The sequence below is a fragment of the Pan paniscus genome, chromosome 1, assembly GCF_029289425.2.
Source record: "Pan paniscus chromosome 1, NHGRI_mPanPan1-v2.0_pri, whole genome shotgun sequence".
NCBI lineage: Eukaryota > Metazoa > Chordata > Mammalia > Primates > Hominidae > Pan > Pan paniscus.
The window spans coordinates 183,388,364-183,406,411 of NC_073249.2; the positions used below are offsets into that span (position 1 = coordinate 183,388,364).

General features: G+C 46.3%; 1 protein-coding gene across 2 annotated transcripts in view; it reads right to left on the bottom strand.

The window, feature by feature from the left end:
- Nucleotides 1-18,048, bottom strand: part of SZT2 (SZT2 subunit of KICSTOR complex) — a 61,272-nt gene that overhangs the window by 29,480 nt on the left and 13,744 nt on the right. Inside the window, exons 4-11 of one of the 2 annotated variants that reach the window (XM_003812838.5) lie at nt 17,472-17,642; nt 6,819-6,950; nt 5,931-6,072; nt 5,391-5,497; nt 2,083-2,293; nt 1,704-1,874; nt 1,044-1,278; nt 724-853 (exon numbers count right to left, since the gene is read on the bottom strand). In XM_003812838.5, the coding sequence (XP_003812886.4) occupies nt 724-853; nt 1,044-1,278; nt 1,704-1,874; nt 2,083-2,293; nt 5,391-5,497; nt 5,931-6,072; nt 6,819-6,950; nt 17,472-17,642 (1,299 nt within the window). The remainder of the gene's footprint in view (nt 1-723; nt 854-1,043; nt 1,279-1,703; nt 1,875-2,082; nt 2,294-5,390; nt 5,498-5,930; nt 6,073-6,818; nt 6,951-17,471; nt 17,643-18,048) is intronic. The other variant, XM_063608225.1, reaches the window with a different exon arrangement.

Below are 18,048 nucleotides of genomic sequence, written 5' to 3' on the forward strand. Positions count from 1 at the left end.
GAGCAAACAAAACCATGGGTGGACTCCGTTCAGAGAGTCAGAGACAGCAGTGGTTTGAGGCTACAGCCCAGCCTGAAGCACAGGCAAAAACTGTTTCCACTATGAAGGCTAGATTTGGATGACTGAGCCCAGGGACAGACTGTGTAGCCCTTTAAAGCTGAATCCAGAAGGATGGAACCACAAGCCCAGCTTATGTCACCGACTTGGGAGAAAAGCCCCTAAATGGTGGCAGGACCTCATGATGTGGCCACTGCACACTAGCATAAGCCACCTTCCCATCAGTGTTAGGCTGACAGCGTGGACTGAGTGTGAAGACAGCACAGGACCAAGGAAGCTGTGGTCTTCAGAGAGTACACAGTTCATGGTGGCTGGTGGTGGATGCACACAGGTGAAGGTGGCTGGGGAAGCCCAGAGTATGTCACGTGGAGATGGGGCAAGGGCTCACGGTCTGCTGGGACTGGGATACCACCACCTAGACACTGTGTGAGTCTTTGCCTCTGCTACCTGTGCTCTGTTCAGGACAGCCTGTCTGTATAGATCCTCCTCTTCCCCGGGGCCTTAGGGTGAGGGAGAAGAGAAGCTCTCAAGGTTAAAGCTTGGGCTTCTGGCTTAGGTGCCTTAGACGTGAGACAGAAAGGAATAGAAGGTGGTGGTCCTGGGCTCCAGATGCTGTGCAACCCAAGTTGACATGAAATGGGGCTACTATACTTCAGAGCTACTCACCGGGGTGGTGGAGCCTGGAGGGATGTAGAAGAGTGGCACTCCGCTCTTGGTGCTGTCAGGAAGCGTGAAATGCTCAGGCACTGAGGAGAAGGACTGAAGGTGGGCAAGCATCTGGTCTGTCTGGTTGATGCTGTAGAATAAGGGCCAGGCCTGAGCCATATCTGACTCTGCTGGGTGCAGATGAGGGGAGCCTTAGGGGGACATGGGACCCTGGATATAAGCCTGGTTCTCTGGGTGATGCTCCCCAGCTCCTGCCTTTGCAAATCTGTCCCTCCATACAACAAATGGGGCAGCACTCATTGAGTGATGACTTCACTGACCTCTGCAGCGTGTTCCAGAAACGCCGGATAACATGGGTACGATACAATGAACGAATGGGCTGCCTTAGTGCACAGGACACATCATGCAAAATGTCGTAGCCGCCTTCCATCGTCACTTCCACCCGTGTTACTCGAGGGCCCTCAGGCTCCAGGGGCCAGGGTGCCATAGCCACATACTCAATGCGCATGTTGTGTTTCCACAGCAGCACCAGCTTTACCTCCAATTGGGACCCTCCTTAGGGAGAAGCGGGAGGGCCAGTTAGGAGAAGGCATAGGACTCTAGGCCTGGGATCGAGTTCTATCTGAAACCCCCACCTACCTCATGGAACCCAGCCCTGCCAAAGGTTCCAAGCATGGTTCCACAGGTTTCAGGCCCAGAGCTGGCCCACTGACACAAACACAAGTTTGTAGAAACAATCTGAAAACTAAGCCAAGTTCAGGACCCTATACCACCCTCAGCTGGTTCACCTTGGGCAAAAGGAGATAGAATTGGGAAGCTCCATGCTAAGAGAATTAAGCCCTGATGACAATTCAAAACCCACTGTCTCAAGTGATAAGGACTTCACTGTGACACTCTTTCATGTGTGATACATGTAGGTCTTCCCACACACAAATTCTTGAGAGATCTATGGGATTACAGCAGGGCCTCATGACCCTTACCTTTGGCCAGTGTGACCTCTCGGACACTGTAGCCCTCTCGAAGCCGTACGGACACAGTGCTGACCAAGTCGGCTGGCACCTCCTTCTCAGTGTGCTTCTTCCGGCGCAAGGCCAGGGCAGGGTTGCTGCTTGCAGAGACCAGGTGCTCATTAAATAGGCGGTGCTGAGAGCCTGGAAGACCAGTGGAGATGGGGAAGGAGAAACTGGTTATCTGCCAACTGACAGATCTGTAGGGGGAAGGGGCTATGCTGAAATCACTGTGAGGTAACAGTGCCAGCAGAGCCAGCCCCAGTTACACTTTCAGTCCTCCAGGGCCTCATAATCTCTGGGCCCATTCTATATTCCCTCCTTCCCACACCCACCTCAGTGTGCCTCTCACCGCAGTAATATTCAGGGTTCAGTGCTTCCCCACTGCGCAGGAAGGAATAGAGGAGAAATGCCCGGTGGTAGACAGTCAGACCCAGGTTGCCTGGCTCCGGCTCAGGACAAGTGGACAGGTAGGACCCAAATGTTGCCATTGCGATGAACTTCATTAATTCCACATTGGGCACATGGCCAAAACTGCAGTCATAAGAGTAAACTCCTCCCACCTGGAAAAAGTGAGCAACTGAAGACCTAGCTCTAACAGAGGCATAGGAGAAGGAAGAACAGGAGAGAAAGAGACTGGGCTAGGTGGCTGCTCCCATTCCCTGGACCACAGAGTGGGAAGTAGGCCAGTGTTTTCCCAGGACAGACCACTGTCTGTGTCTTTCCTTCCTTAAGCCCTTCTGTCTGATGCCCATGCTAACCGGCCACAGCATCCTCTTTGCTTCCTCCTCGATACCTAATGGCCCACCACCTCCTTCACTAAAGATTTTGGCAACTGGTTCACTGACTTCCTGTCATCATCCTGAGAGACTTCAGCTTATCAACACTTCTCAAACTTTAGGGTGTATGAAAAACACCTGGGGATTTTGTTAAAATGCAGTAGGTCTGGGGTGGGGCCTGAGATTCTGCATTTCAAACAAGCTTTCTGCTGGTCTGTGGACTACATTTTGAATACAATAGCTGTAGGTGGGAAATTAGCAAACTACATATACCCTGAGGGCCAAATCTAGTCCATCACCTATTTTTGTGAATTGAGTTTTATTGGAACACAGCCACACACATTCATTTTGTATTGTCTGTGGCTGCTTTCACGCTTCAACAGCAGAGCTGAGTAGCTGTGACGACCAAGTGGCACACAAGGCTTAAAGAGTGACTGGCCTTTGCAGAAAGTGTTTGCAGACCTGCTCCAGATTACTCATTCAAGTCCCTGCCCTCTCAGTTCCTTAACTCTCATCTCCAGTAACTTTCTCTATTCATTCACCTGCCTATAGACTACACGCTAGCTCTTGGCTTCACGTGGAACAAATTCATCTTTGCAATTTCAAATTGCCATAACCCACTGATTACATACAACACTATTCCCTTAGCTTCCTCCCACCCACCTCCTGCTGCTGCTCTTTGACCTCACTGAGACTGCCAGGCCTTGAACCTCTGCTCTCTCCAAATCTATCCACATTGTCCTGACCCTCCTTTCTCGACCCAGCTTGGACCCTACATTCAGACAACTTCATAAGCATCGCTCTCAAATCCCTGGCCCTCTTCACTCTCATCTGCTTCTTCGAAACCCCAACTACGATCACAGCCTCTATTCTTGGCCAGTGGTGCCCAGAGAAAACTGACAGTTGTGTAGGTTGGCACCACATCAAAACATATGACACCCAACTCAGCTAGTCCTTCAGGGCAGTCCTTAATACTGTTCCTTCTTCCCAACTCTGGCCTCTCTTCCTTACAGTACTCAGCTTCACCTTTTACTTCAGAGAGAAATCGGAGGCCCTTCGCAGACATCTTCACTTCTACTTTCTATTTTCAAAGAAAGAAACCACACTTCCCTGCTCCAAAAGAATCCCTCAATCTGTTTCTTAAGACAATGCCCTCCTGTCAATTTAGAGACTTTACTCCACCAGCCTCCTTTTTCCTTCCTTTATTTTCAAACTCTTCTTCACTACAGATCCTTAGAAACATGCTTAAGTCTCTAGCTTTAAAAACAAAACACAACACTTCTTTACCCTGTACTTCCCTCTGGTTACCATTCTCTCTCTTGCTCTGCTGTTTATCTCAACAGCCAAATTTCTTTTGTCAACACTTGTCCCTATTTCCTTCCTTCTATCCACTCTTCAATCCCCTCACCACCTCTTCACTAAAATGGCTCTGAAAAAGATCCCCATGACCTCCTAATCACCAAATCCAAAGGGCACTTTTCATTCCTCATTTTACTTGATCTTTTTGCTACTTCTCACAGTGTAGTTACCATTGTGAGAAGCAGCAGAAAGATCAAGTAAAATTTTCTTCCAAAAATTCTGACCTTCTCTCACATCACAATCTTCTGGTTCCTGGCTGATTCTTCATTCCTTGCTGGGCCCTCTTCCTATGAAAGACCTTGAACACTGGTGCTCCCCAAAGTTCTTCCAGGACCCTCTTCTGTTCTCAATTACCATCTGTACCCTGATAAATCTTAAATCTCTACCTCTCAAGCAGTGTTTGTCTCCTGAATATCAGGATCTGTGTATTCAACTGCTACCTGCTACAAATAGCAGCCATTTCTTAAGTGATTATGTACAATGCTACATACTTTAAATGCATCTCACCTCCCAGTGAGATAAGTACTTTTACAATCTCCATTTACAAATGAATCTGACCTAGAGGTGAAGTGATGTGCCCAATGTCACACGGTTAGTAAGTGCAGTCAGGATTTAGACCAGCATGCCTAACTCCAAAGGTGATGTTCTTAACTGTCTGTGTTGAACCACAGGCACCTCGAACACAACATACACAAACTTGCATTCATCATCTTATCCTCACTCTACCACAACTGCTTCTCTTCCTTTTGCTCTGCTGCTACCCAGTCATCACTGGAGTCAAAAACTTGGAGACAACTTTAAGCCCTCTTCTCTCTCATCTCCTTACCCCCATCTTGCTAATCATGAAGTCAGGTTGACTCTGCCTCTTCATTTTTCTCAATCCTCTTACCCCTAATTTAAGCCCTGATCCTCTCTCACTGCAATTAGTAGCCTCCCCGACTTCCCCTCTGTCCTTCACCCAGCAGCAAGAGTGACCTTTATAAAACATAAACTCAACTAATGACTTTCCTTCTATCTATCTGCATCACCCACAGAATTATGCTTAACCTCATTAATAAAGCAGAACCAGATTTTCATGTTCTGGCCTGTGCCTACCCCTTCAGCCTTGTTTCCCATAGCTTTTTACCTCCTTCCCTACAGTCCATCAATCCAAATTAGCTGCAGTCCCTGACTATGCCTTTTCCCCCTTTGGTTAAGCTAGTTTGAGCGGGGTTTTCTGACCCTTGCACTCAAAACAATAATGACTAATCTACAAGGGGAGGTGGGACTGGAAATGACTGTCAGATTTCAAATTCTGCATTCTTTTTCCTTTAACAGCTATTTCCAAAATCCTAAGGAAAGAGGAAAAAAATAAGAGTCCTCTCCCATGATGCTACCTACCTTCTAGATATGACTCCTTCCCCCCATGTAACTAAGTAATTGACTTTACCTGGGAAATCACTGCCTGTAAGAAAGTAATCAGCCATCCCAACTTTGTGTGAGATATTCCATATCTCTCTCGTCCTTCCTAAAAAGTCCTCACCTGGACAAAGGAACAAGCCACAGTGCCACTGCGAAGCTGGTTCAGCAGTGTCTCACAGACAGCAACATCAGGTACACTGGTCACCCCATCCGTGATCACGATAATCCCTGGAGCAGGAAACACCAGATCAGACCTGGAGACACTGGCCAGACCAAACTCACAGGGAGGCACCCAACTGACAGGGTCCTGAACGGCTCAGTGTCTTCCCACCAATGTCGGCAGTTTCATAAACTGTGAAGTTTTATAAACTTCAAACACCTTTCCTTCTCCCTTACCCTCCTGCTTCTTCCTCTTGAATGCCAGATCATAACCTCCCCTAAGTGATATCCTTGGAGCTCTACTCCTTCTAGGGTCTCTGATGTTTGTCAGAGCCGAGGGTTCCTGATACACACTAATACAGACTTACATTTTGCAAACAAGGAAACAGATCCTCTTCCCTGGGGCCCACTGATTCCCTGGAACTGCTATCTTTGTTAGCAGTCAGCCCCACCCTTCCTGTATCCCTGCTTCCCCAGTCCCACCAATATTCCTTCTACTGACCTGCACTAGAGTTTGAGGGTAGTAACTGCAGCGCCAAGATGCCCTGACGAATCATACTGACCAGCCCAAGATCAGCTGTCACCATGGAGACGCCTACCTTCCGGCCCAGTAGGTCCCCTGAGTCTGGGGACTGGTCTTCTGCCTGCCCCAAGTTACAGAAAAGACAGAATGGGGCAGATGGCATTGCTGCCCCATCCACAGCAAAGCCAGAATTTATAGCCCAGCACTTCTCAGGCCAGACAGGCCGAATCCTGTGAGAACCTCAATTCCCCTACTATGCGGCTGAGTCTTGACTGTGCTTCCTCCCTGTGTGTGCTCAGATACTGAACCTCAGAGGTGAAGGGAGTTCGGCATCAGATGAAGCTTCAGACTGTACTGAAGTAGGGCTTCTCCATCTTTTGCCAAGAAGGGCCCCTTTCCACATTTTTCCATCACTGTTATGAAATATTTTATACCTCAATCAAATTACATGACCAGTCATCAGGCACACAGGACTGCCATTTGCCTGGCTACTTCTGGGGTACCCAAAGTGATGAGACAGGGAAGTCTAGTGGGCCTAGGCAGCTTTATCCCTGATTGTACAAAATGCTAACTAGAGGTCAAAGCCACGCATAATCACCTTCTCAGATCCACTGGAGGAGATCTGGGGCTAAAAAAAAATGCAAACAAATGGATTTCACATTTTTTCCCTGAAAGAATCTGTGTTTTGGGGAGTATATCTGAGTCCTGCTCCAACAGGGAGTGTGTCATGAGCATGCCTATCCTTGTCTCACTTTGCCCCAGCTCTTAGCCCTTTTTTGCCCTATTTGGACTATCCCTCCTCTCTGCCCTCTGTCCTTAGCTGCTCCTCTTTCTAAGTTGCCTCTGCCCACTTTCTCTCTTACATACCTGGCTCTGGGGATCGTACTGCTGCTGCAGCATGGTGGCCACCTTATCCTCAAAGAGGCAGAGCTGCTCATATATCTGCTGCAGGAACACCTCCCGCTGGGAAGGGTCCAAGAGGCAGCCTTGTACCAGCACCTAAGAAGCACAAGGGAAAGACTGAGACAGGACGGTCAGGGTGGCACAGACCACTACACTTCTGCTCTGTTTATTCTCCATAGCTCCATCTAGGCGATCCTGACTTCCTACCCAACCAGGGTCTAAGGTATGACTCCACAGCCAATTTCCCCCTTATCCAATCTCCATCAGTCCTCAGCCCAGGTCCCTAGTCATTAGTCATCTTTATCTGGGGTCACAACTTCCCTCTGCTTAGGGTCCTCCACACTGGGTTTCCCCAACCCCCCACATGGGGGCACTATAAGATCTTCTATTAATAGCTTCTTCTACCTTGGCCTACAGGATGTCTTATGAGCTGCCCCTCCTCAGCCCGGCAAAGCCTTTTTTATTCTCATACTTTTTAATGCTTTTTTATTTCTAAGCATACTGACCAGCCCAAGATCAGCTGTCACCATGGAGACTCCTACCTTCTGTACACACAGAGGCTATTCTGGACCTTTTCAATTTTACAAAAATTAGCTGTGCATGATGGTGGGCACCTGTAATCCCAGCTACTTGGGAGGCAAGAGAATTGCTTAACCGGGACCTGGAAGGCGGAGGTTGCAGTGAGCAGAGATCACGCCACTGCACTCCAGCCTGGGCTACAGAGCGAGACTGTATAAAAAAAAAATTTTTTTTTTTTAATTTTTGTGGGTACATAGAAGGTGTATATATTTATGGAGCACATGAGATATTTTGATACAGGAATACAATGTATAACAATTAAATCATGGTAAATGGGGTATCCACCACTTCAAGTTTTTTTTTGTTTGTTTGTTTTTTTGAGACAGAGCCTTGCTCTGTCGCCCAGGCTAGAGTGCAGGTGCGATCTTGGCTCACTGCAACCTCCGCCTCCCGGGTTCAAGCAATTCTTGTGCCTCAGCCTTCCTCAGCTGGGATTACAGGCATGGGCCACCACACCCAGGTAATTTTTGTATTTTTAGTAGAGACGGGGTTTCACCATGTTGGCCAGGCTGGTCTCAAACTCCTGGCCTCAAGTGATCCACCCACCTCAGCCTCCCAAAGTGCTGGGATTACAGGCATGAGTCACCATGCCTACCCACCTCAGGCATTTATCCTATTTTTTGTGTTACAAACAATCCAATTTTACTCTTTTAGTTATTTTTAAATGTACAATAAATTACTGTTGACTGTAGTCAGTCTACTGTGCTATCAAGTACTAGATCTTATTCATTCTTTCTAACTCTATTTTTGTACCCATTAACCATCTCCCCTTCCACCTCCCCCAACTACCCTTCCCAGCCTTTGGTAACCATCGTTCCACTCTCCATCTTCATTAGTTCAATTGTTTTAATTTTTAGCTCTCACAAATAAATAACATGCCAAGTTTGTCTTTCTGTGCCTGGCTTATTTCACTTAACATAATGTCCTCCAGTTCCATCCATGTTGTTGCAAATGACAGGATCTCATTCTTTTTTATGGCTGAATAGTATTCCATTGTATATATGTACCACATTTTCTTTATCCATTCATCTGTCAATGAACACTCAGGCTGCTTCCAGATCTTGTCTATTGTGAATAGTGCTGTAATAAACATGGGAGTGCAGATATCTCTTCCATATACTGATTTCCTTTCTTTTGGGTATACACCTAGGAGGGAGGATTGCTAGATCATATGGTAGCTCTATTTTCAGTTTTGTTTTGTTTTGTTTTTTGTTTGAGATGGAGTCTTGCTCTGTCACCCAGGCTGGAGTGCAGTGGCACTATCTCGGCTCACTGCAATCTCTGCCTCCCAGATTCAAGCAATTCTCTGCCTCAGGCTCCCGAGTAGCTGGGATTACAGGCATCCGCCATCACACTCAGCTAATTTTTGTATTTTTAGTAAAGACGAGGTTTCACCATGTTGGCCAGGCTGGTCTCAAACTCCCACCTCGGCCTCCCAAAGTGCTGGGATTACAGGTATGAGGCACCATGCCCAGCCTATTTTGTTTTTTGAGGAACCTCCAAACTGTTCTTCATAGTGGTTGTACTAATTTACATTTCTACCAAGAGTGCACAAGGTTACCTTTTCTCCACATCCTCACCAGCATTTGTTATTGCCTGTCTTTTGGATAAAAACCATTTTAACTGGGGTGAAATGATACCTCATTGCAGTTTTCATTTGCATTTCTCTGATGATCAATGATATTGAACACTTTTTCATATACCTGTTTGCCATATGTATGCCTTCTTTTGAGAAATGTCTATTGAGATATTTTTTAAGATAAAAAAATCCCATTTTAAAATCAGATTATTGGATTTTTTTTTTCTTATAGAGTTGTTTGAGCTCCTTATATATTCTGGTAATTAATCCCTTGTCAGATGGGTGGTTTGCAAATATTTTCTCCCATTCTGTGGTTGTTTCCTCACTTTGTTTATTGTTTCCTTTGCTGTGCAGAAGCTTTTTAACTTGATGTGATCCTATTTGTCCATTTTTGCTTTGCACGCTTGTGCTTGCAGGGTATTATCAATAAATCTTTGAGCCAAGCACAGTGGTTCACATCTGTAATCCCAGCACTTTGGGAGGCCAAGATGGGAAGATCGCTTGAGCCCAGGAGCTAGAGACCAGCTTGGTAGAGACCTCATCTCTACAAAAAAACTAAAAATCAGCTGAGAGTGGTGAAATGCACCTGTGGTCTCAGCTACTCAGGAGTCTGAGGCAGGAGAATCACTTAAGCCCAAGAGATCAAGGCTGCAGTGAGCTGTGTTCACACCACTGCACTCCAGCCCAGGCAACACAGCGAGACCTATGGAGAACACAGCCAGTACCAGAGTTTATGCAGAGCGTGGGTGAAGCTGTTGATCTCTTTACAATCTGCACAGCCTATTGTGAGTATTTCTGGGCAGGCAGTTCCTCGCCTGTTTCAGGAGAGGTTTACTGATTTGAGGCTTATATGTTAGGTCTTTGGTTTGGGTCTCATTTTAAGGGTTGTTTGGGGGCTGGGTGGTCGGCCTTACACGGGAAGCGGATAGACAGTGGATGAAGTCACCGGGTGTGGTGGCTCACGCCTGTAATCCCAGCACTTTGGGAGGCCGAGGCGGGCAAATCATGATGTCAAGAGTTCAAGACCAGCCTGGCCAACATGGTAAAACCCTGTCTCTACTTAAAATACAAAACATTAGCTGGGCGTAGTGGCAGGTGCCTGTAATCCCAGCTACTCGGGAGGCTGAGGCAGGAGAATTGCTTGAACCCGGGAGGCAGAGGTTGCAATGAACCAAGATCATGACACTGCACTCCACCCGAGGTGACAGAGTGAGACTCTGTCTCAAAAAAAAAAAAAAAAAAAAGATAGTGGATGAACTTTTCTGCTCTATCTTGTGGGCAGGTGATTTTGCTTTTGTTTTTGTTTTTCATTCTTCCCCCTCCACAAGCCAAAGTCATTTCACTTGGTTTCCACTGTGTGGACAGTGCTGGAGCTCAGCGCTTGATGGGGCTGGGTGAGCCCTAGGTTGCAGACATGGCAAAGCAGAGAAACTGTTCTTCTGGTTCCTGCCCAATCTCAAAGGGGCTAAAGCCCTTCCCAGGGAGGAGGGTGTTCAGGAGCCAGACTTTTGGAGAGGAGGCAGTTTCCAGTCTGCTGGGTGACTGTCATTCTGCATGTGTTCCCTGAGCTGGAAAGGGCTGGAAGCTTCATGCATGAACCATGGAGAAGTAGCCATCACCCCTGCCATGGGTAGAGGGCATCCTAACTGGGCCCCCTGGGTCAGGCTAGAGCCAACACTGCCAGCTGCCCCCTCTGGCCTGCTGGCAATGCCACAGGTGCCCAAGAAGATGGGGGATACCTGTGCCAGAAGCCAACCTGGTCTTCCCAAGGGGCAGTGCCCTCCATGAAGACAGAAGTGAGAGAATAAAGTTCCCTGTAGATCCTCTACTTTTGGGTTGTGTTTTTCAAATGCTGACATTTCAGAGGGGACCCTACAGAAACCCAGCTGGCTTCCCCCAAGGACTCCCCCTTTGCTGGGAGTGGATTTCCACATGTGCCTTTGATTTCATATAGATCAGGCTTTACAGTCACCAATTCAGCTGCCAGAGTCCCTGTACTGGGGGTTGGCATTTTCTACAGAAGAGGAATGGCCTCCCTCACCCTGCTCCCCACCCAGGCAGGGCAGCACAGGATCCAGCAACTCAGTGCTATCAAGATCCCCCCCAACCCCCAATATACCCCACCTCAGAGGCCTTGCCTGGGCAACCTCAAGCCCCCGTTCCTCGCCATACACTGATGCCTGGCAGCTATAGCAAACGACTCATGTTCTTTGTCAAAGGCCTGTAGTGAGATGATTTTGTTTCCTTTGTTTTGTGAGTTTAAAATTGAAATTAGTTATTTCCTTCTGCTTAACAGTATTAAATAGAGCAGGATATTGAGTTAATCTGCTAGATTAGACACAGAAAAGAAATCTTTGCCCAGTCCAGTGTCATGGAGCGTTTCTCCAATGCTTTCTTTTAGTAGTTTCATAGTTTGAGGTCTTAGATTTAAGTCTTTTTTGTTTGTTTGTTTTGAGACAGAGTCTTACTCTGTCGGCCAGGCTGGAGTGCAGTGGCGCGATCTTGGCTCACTGCAACCTCTGCTGCCCAGGTTCAAGCGATTCTCCTGCCTCAGCCTCCCGAGTAGCTGAGATTACAGGCACCTGCCACTGCACCCGGCTAGTTTTTTTGTAGTTTTTTAGTAGAGATGGGGTTTCACCATCTTGGCCAGGCTGGTCTTGAACTCCTGACCTCGTGATCCACCTGCCTTGGCCTCCCAAAGTGTTGGGATTACAGGTGTGAGCCACTGCGCCCGGCCAGATTTAAGTCTTTAATCCATTTTGATTTGATTTTTGTGAGATAGGAGTCTAGTTTCATTCTTCTGCATATGAATATCCAGTCTTCCCAGAACCATTTACTGAAGAGACTGTTCTTTCCCCAATGTATGTTCTTGGCATCTTTGTCAAAAATGAGTTCATTGTAGATATATGGCTTCTGGGTTCTCTATTCTGTTCCATTGGTCTATGTGTCTGTTTTTATGCAAGTACCATGCTGTTTTTGGTTACTATAGCTTTGTAGTATAATCTGAAGTCAGGTAATGTGATTCCTCCAGTTTTGTTTGTTTTGCTCAGAATAGCTTTGGCTATTCTGGGTCTTTTGTGGTTCCATATAAATTTTAGGATTGTTTTCTCTATTTTTATGAAGAATGTCATTGGTATTTTGATAGGAATTGTACTGAATCTGTAGACTGCTTTAGGCAGTGTGGGCATTTTAACAATACTGATTCTTCCAATCCATGAACATGGAATATCACTCCAATTTTTGGAGTCCACTTCAATTTCTCTCATCGATGTTTTATAGTTTTCATTGTAGAGATCTTTCACTTCTTTGGTTAAGTTAATTCCTAGGTATTTTATTTTAAACTATCGTAAATGGGATTACTTTCTTGATTTCTTCTTCACATTGTCTGCTGCTGACATACAGAAATGCTACTGATTTTCTGTATGTTGATTTTGTATCTTGCAACTTTATTGAATTTGTTTATCAGTTCTAATAGTTTTTTGGTGGAGCCATTAGGTTTTTCCAAATAAAAGATCATATCATCTGCAAACAAGGATAATTTGACTTATTTTCCAGTTTGGATGCCCTTTCTTTCTTTCTCTTGTCTGACTGTTCTAGGTAGACCTTCACTTTTCTCTCTTTTACGCTCAAAATCCTCTCCTTACCCCCCTAATGAATGCTCCTTCCTTCCCTTTACCCTCAGCAGATAACTCCTGCCCTGTGCCCTCTTCAAAGAGAAAGCAAGTCAGTCAATAGGAACGCCCTGCTTACCCTAAACTGGAGGGTACACTACTCTCTAACTCTCTGAAAGCACCCCCAAAGTCTACTGAAGGTTTACATCTGTGTCTTTGTTCTTCCTTTGAGGTGCTGAAGCAAGGATTCCTCTTCCTTCTCTTTTTCCCTGTAGCTAATCTGTCCATCTAATCTTGAGCCTTTTGTCTCTCTAATATCTTCATTCTTTCTCCATGGGCTCCTTTTCTTCTACTTCAAACATAAATAAGTATCCCCATCCTAAAATTGTATATAGACCCAGCAGTCCCTGCGGTGGCCCTCAGGATCTCACCCCTCTTTCCCCATCACACTCCTACAATCTGCCCCACATGCCCACTTCTCTCGGACCCTGACCCCATGGAACAACTACTTTTTTACTCCCTGTTCCCAACTGGATAAGTGGGTCGGGCAAGCCAGAAGAGGGAAAGTGGGACATTGTCTCACTCTACAGGCCCATGGGAAGGAAAACGAGCAGAACTGGAGCCATAAAAAGGTGAGAAAGATGTTCCTATTCATATTATTTAGAATAATGAAAACTGAGACAACTCAAGTGGCCAAGTAGGGGCTGGCTAAACATATGGTAAGATATGATGAAACAGTAAGTTAACAGGACATTAAAAATCACATTTTCAAAGAATATTTAGTGACATACAAGAATGCCCATACTATATGTTAAAAAAAAAAAAAAAAAAAAAGCAGGACAGGCTAGGCACAGCAGCTCATGCCTGTAATCCCAGTACTTTGGGAGGCTGAGGTGGGAGGATCACTTGAAGTCAAGAGTTTGAGACCAGCCTGGACAACATAACAAGATCCTGTTTCTACAAAAAAATTTAAAACAATTAGTCAGGTATGGTGGCATGCACCTGCAGTCCTAGCTACTTGGCAGGCTGAGGTGGGAGATCACTTAAGCCCAGAAGTTGAAGGTTACATTGAGCTATGATCATGCCTCTGCACTCCAGCCTGGGCAACAGAGTGAGACCCTGTCTCTTAAACAAAACAAAAAACAGGACATAAAATCACGTGTCTAGAATAAGCCTCTTGATTCTCCCTTTCTCTTTGGGTAAAGAGATGGAGGTGAGGGAGGATAAAGACACACTCACAAAATTAGAAGAAAGTTCCATAAAATGTTAGAATTTAAGCCAGGAGTGGTGGCTCACGCCTGTAATCCCAGCACTTTGGGAGGCCGAGGCGGGCAGATCACAAGGTCAGGAGATCAAGACCATCCTGGCCAACACTGTGAAACCCCATCTCTATTAAAAATACAAAAAATTAGCCGGGCGTGGTGGCGGGCGCCTGTAGTCCCAGCTACTCGGGAGGCTGAGGCAGGAGAATCACCTGAACCCAGGAGGTAGAGGTTGCAGTGAACCCAGATCATGCCACTGCACTCCAGCCTGGGTAACAGAGCAAGATTCTGTCTCAAAAAAAAAAAGAAAAAAAAAAAGGTTAGAATTTAATACGATACCCAGAAACAACTACTGTTGTTTGCACAACTCCTGTTGTTTCTGGGTATTGTATTATAGATGAGTTTTGTTTTTTCTTTATATTTTAATGTATTTTTAAAATCTTTGTGGACATGTATTATATATGTGAATTAACTTTTTTCTTTTGAGACAGGTTCTCACTCTGTGGCCCAGGCTAGTCTCAAACTCCTGGCCTCAAATAATTCTTTCACCTCAGCCTCCCAAGTAGCTGGGATTACAGGCACGCACTGCTGTGCTGTGATTTAACAGGATATATCTTGTTTTTTTTTTTGGAGACAGAGTCTCACTCTGTTGCTCAGGTTGGAGTACAGTGGCGTGATCTTGGCTCATGGCAACCTCTGCCTCCCAGGTTCAAGCAATTTTCATGACTCGGCCTCCCAAGCAGCGGGGATTACAGATATGCACCATCACGCCCAGCTAATTTTGTTGTTGTTGTTGTTGTATTTTTAGTAGACAGGGTTTTGCCACATTGGCCAGGCTGGTCTCAAACGCTTGGCCTCATGTGATTCACCTGCCTTGGCTTCCCAAAGTGCTAGGATTACAGGCATGAGCCACTGCGCCCAGCCAGGATACATCTTGAGGGAGCCACAGAGAAAATGAAAAGGCTGGCTCAGGGCGGCCAAGTGGCCCTGGGGCTTAACTGATGAAATCCTCTCCTTCCCTATAGCTGCTGTCCTTATTCAGGCTTCCTCCTCTCTCCCATGCTACAATAATCTTCGCCTATTCTCCCATCCAGACTTTGTCCCCAAATCCATCCTCCACATTAGCCACAAAATACTGTGATCTTCCCAATGTAGACATGTGATCCTGTTACTGTCTGTTTAAAATTTTCAATAGTTCTCCGCTACCTATGGCTAATTATTTTAATAGCTAACATTTACACATTCTGTATGTGGCAAGCACAGTTCTAAGTGCTTGACATGTATTAATTCAATCACCATATGATATAGGCAATGTTAATATCCCCTTTGGAAAAAGGTCACAGATGCACAGAAAGGTTAAGTAACTTGCTCAAGGACACACAACCAGTAAGTGGTACTGCCAGGAAGCAAACACAGGCAATGTGATTCCAGATCCAGTGCTCTTATCCTCCACACTGAACTCCCCCATAGAATAAAGCACAAAGTCCTTAGTGTCACATTCATGGCCTTTCATAACCAGCTCCCACTTATGTCTACAGTCTCCTCTTTACCATCCCTTTCCACATTCAAATTTTACTCTGTTGACACTGAATAATATGTAGTTCCCTAAAACACCTGTGATTGAGAGTACAGGTTCATAGTACCATGTATTTGCTTTTGCTGGTCCCTCTGTCAGAAAAGTCCATTTCCCCTTCTTTGAATGGTTAACCTCAATTCTTTCTTCAAAACTCAGTTCAAATGCTGCTTTGGGCCAGGCACAGTAGCTCATGCCTGTAATTCCAGCACTTTGGGAGGCTGAGGCAGGTGGATCACTTGAGGTCAGAAGTTCGAGGCCAGCCTGGCCAACATGGTGAAACCCTGTCTCTACCAAAAAAACAAAAAAAACAAAAATTAGCCGGGCGTGGTAGTGGGCACCTGTAATCCCAGCTACTTGAAAGGCTGAGGCAGGAGAATTGCTTGAACCCAGGAGGTGGAGGGTGCAGTGAGCCAAGGTTGCACCACTGCACTCTAGCCCGGGCAACAGAGCAAGACTCTGTCTCAAAAACATGAAAAACAAATGCTGCTTTGTCTGCTCTATTGTGGCCCTATGCTTGGTTGGGTGCTCCCTCTTGGTGCTCCCATAGCACCTGAGTCATCTTATCGGTGCCCTTATCACATTCAACTACAATTACCTCCCTTTAATATCTATCTCCCCCACTAAAATCTCAACTCTTCACATCAGGAGAAAGACAAGGTCTGATTCATCTGTGTCTTCAGGACCTGCTCAGGCCTGGTATAGCTCAGGCTTCATTAAGTGTTTGCCAACCTGAACCAAGTTTTGAGTGATTACCTAACATCCATGCTCTCCCTGCCTTGGCTATCAGTGCCTGCAAAACCTGGCCCCCATCTGGGGATGCAGCCCACAACTGATAGTCCTAACGGCTATACTAGGAAAGCACTTTAAACTAGGGCAGAGGGCTGGCAATCCCTGCCCTGGGATCCAGGTATGCACCAATTTTGTTGCTGTATGTTTCAGACCCTTAGATCATGTTCCCAATATCTTATCTCTCAAATCCAGTTTGATAGCTAAGGTGACAATGCAGCCATCACGGACAGTTTCAGGGAAAGCCTTTACCAATGAGTTAAGGGTAGTTAAAAGCAGATGAGGGGAAACTGGGCCAATGCTTATCTAAGTCATAAACAGATATTCCAGTAACAGACTTGGCCATTCTCCAAAAGGAGTGTCTTGTGATAGCCTCCTTGAGTGCTGGATAAGCCCTGTAATTATCTGTGTGGTCAGCATTATAACCAACAGTTCACATGGCCCTCAAAAAAAAAATGACCCACACTGGGCACGGTGGCTCACGCCTGTAATCCTAGCACTTTGGGAGGCCGAGGCGGGCAGATCACCTGAGGTCGGGAGTTCAAGACCAGCCTGGCCAACATGGCGAAACCCCATCTCTACTAAAAATAAATAAATAAATAAATAAGCTGGGCCTGGTGGTGAGTGCCTACAATCCCAGTTACTTGGGAGGCTGAGGCAGGAGAATCGCTTGAACCCAGGAGGCGGAGGTTGCAGTGAGCCAAGATTGTGCCATTGCACTCCAGCCTGGGCAAAAAGAATGAAACTCCGTCTCAAAAAAAGACAACAACAAAAAATGACCCTCCTCTATCCTTGAAACCAATTACATTTCTGGGTTATTTGCTGTCTTTCAAAATCACAAAACTATTCCAAAAGACCATCTCCTGAGGGTAGTAGCCAGAGCCAGCGCATCAGCAAACCATCCAACAGAACTAAAGGAGAAGAGGGGAATGGAGAAAACAGACATCCAGTGGTCAGAATCAAAGAGATTTACAGGAGCAGTGAAAAAGGCAGGTGTCCAATCAACACCAACTGACCCGAAGTCTATAGGAAAGCCCTTTAAGTCCAGAGGAACTGGTTCTTCTCAAAGGGAGAGAGACTCATGAGGATGACTAGAAAACAGGTTCAAGAAGCCAGCAGAGCTCGGGACTTTGGGGACAAACAGCAGAGACAGGATAAGGACTTGGTCAGAGGACTAATAGAAATTTGGTCTGAGAGTACAAACTTGGAGAGATGATGCAATACCTGGTGGGACTGCAGTCCAATGATGGAGGAGTAGGCCTGGATAGTTACATAAATCTCAGGCTGGAAGTCGATGCAAGATCCAGGCACTCGGAAGGGCCGAAGCAGCCCGCCTAGGCAGCGGGACAGGGCATGGAAAACTTCATCAAACAAGATCTCCCCTGTGGAATCATCCTGAGGGCAGAGAAAGAGCACTCAAGGGGGTCCAAAGGCAGCCCTAACCAGAGGGCAGAAACATGCAGCTTCCATGGGTCAGTAGGACACTTAACTTATGGCTGATCGCACACCCAAATATAGTGCCACACATGGAACAGTTTCTGGGGTGTTTTTTGGAAACAAAAACAACAAAACCAGGGTCTTGCTTTGTTGCCCACGCTAGAGTGCAGTGGCCTGATCCCGGCTCACTGTAGCCTCGACCTCCTGGGCTCAAGCAATCCTCCCACCTCAGCCTCCCGAGTAGCTAGGACAGGTGCATGCCAGCATGCCTGGCTAATTTTTGTATTTTTTATAGAGAGGGAGTTTTGCCATGTGGCCCAGGCTAGTCTCGAACTCCTGAGCTCGAGCAATCAGCCCGCCTTGG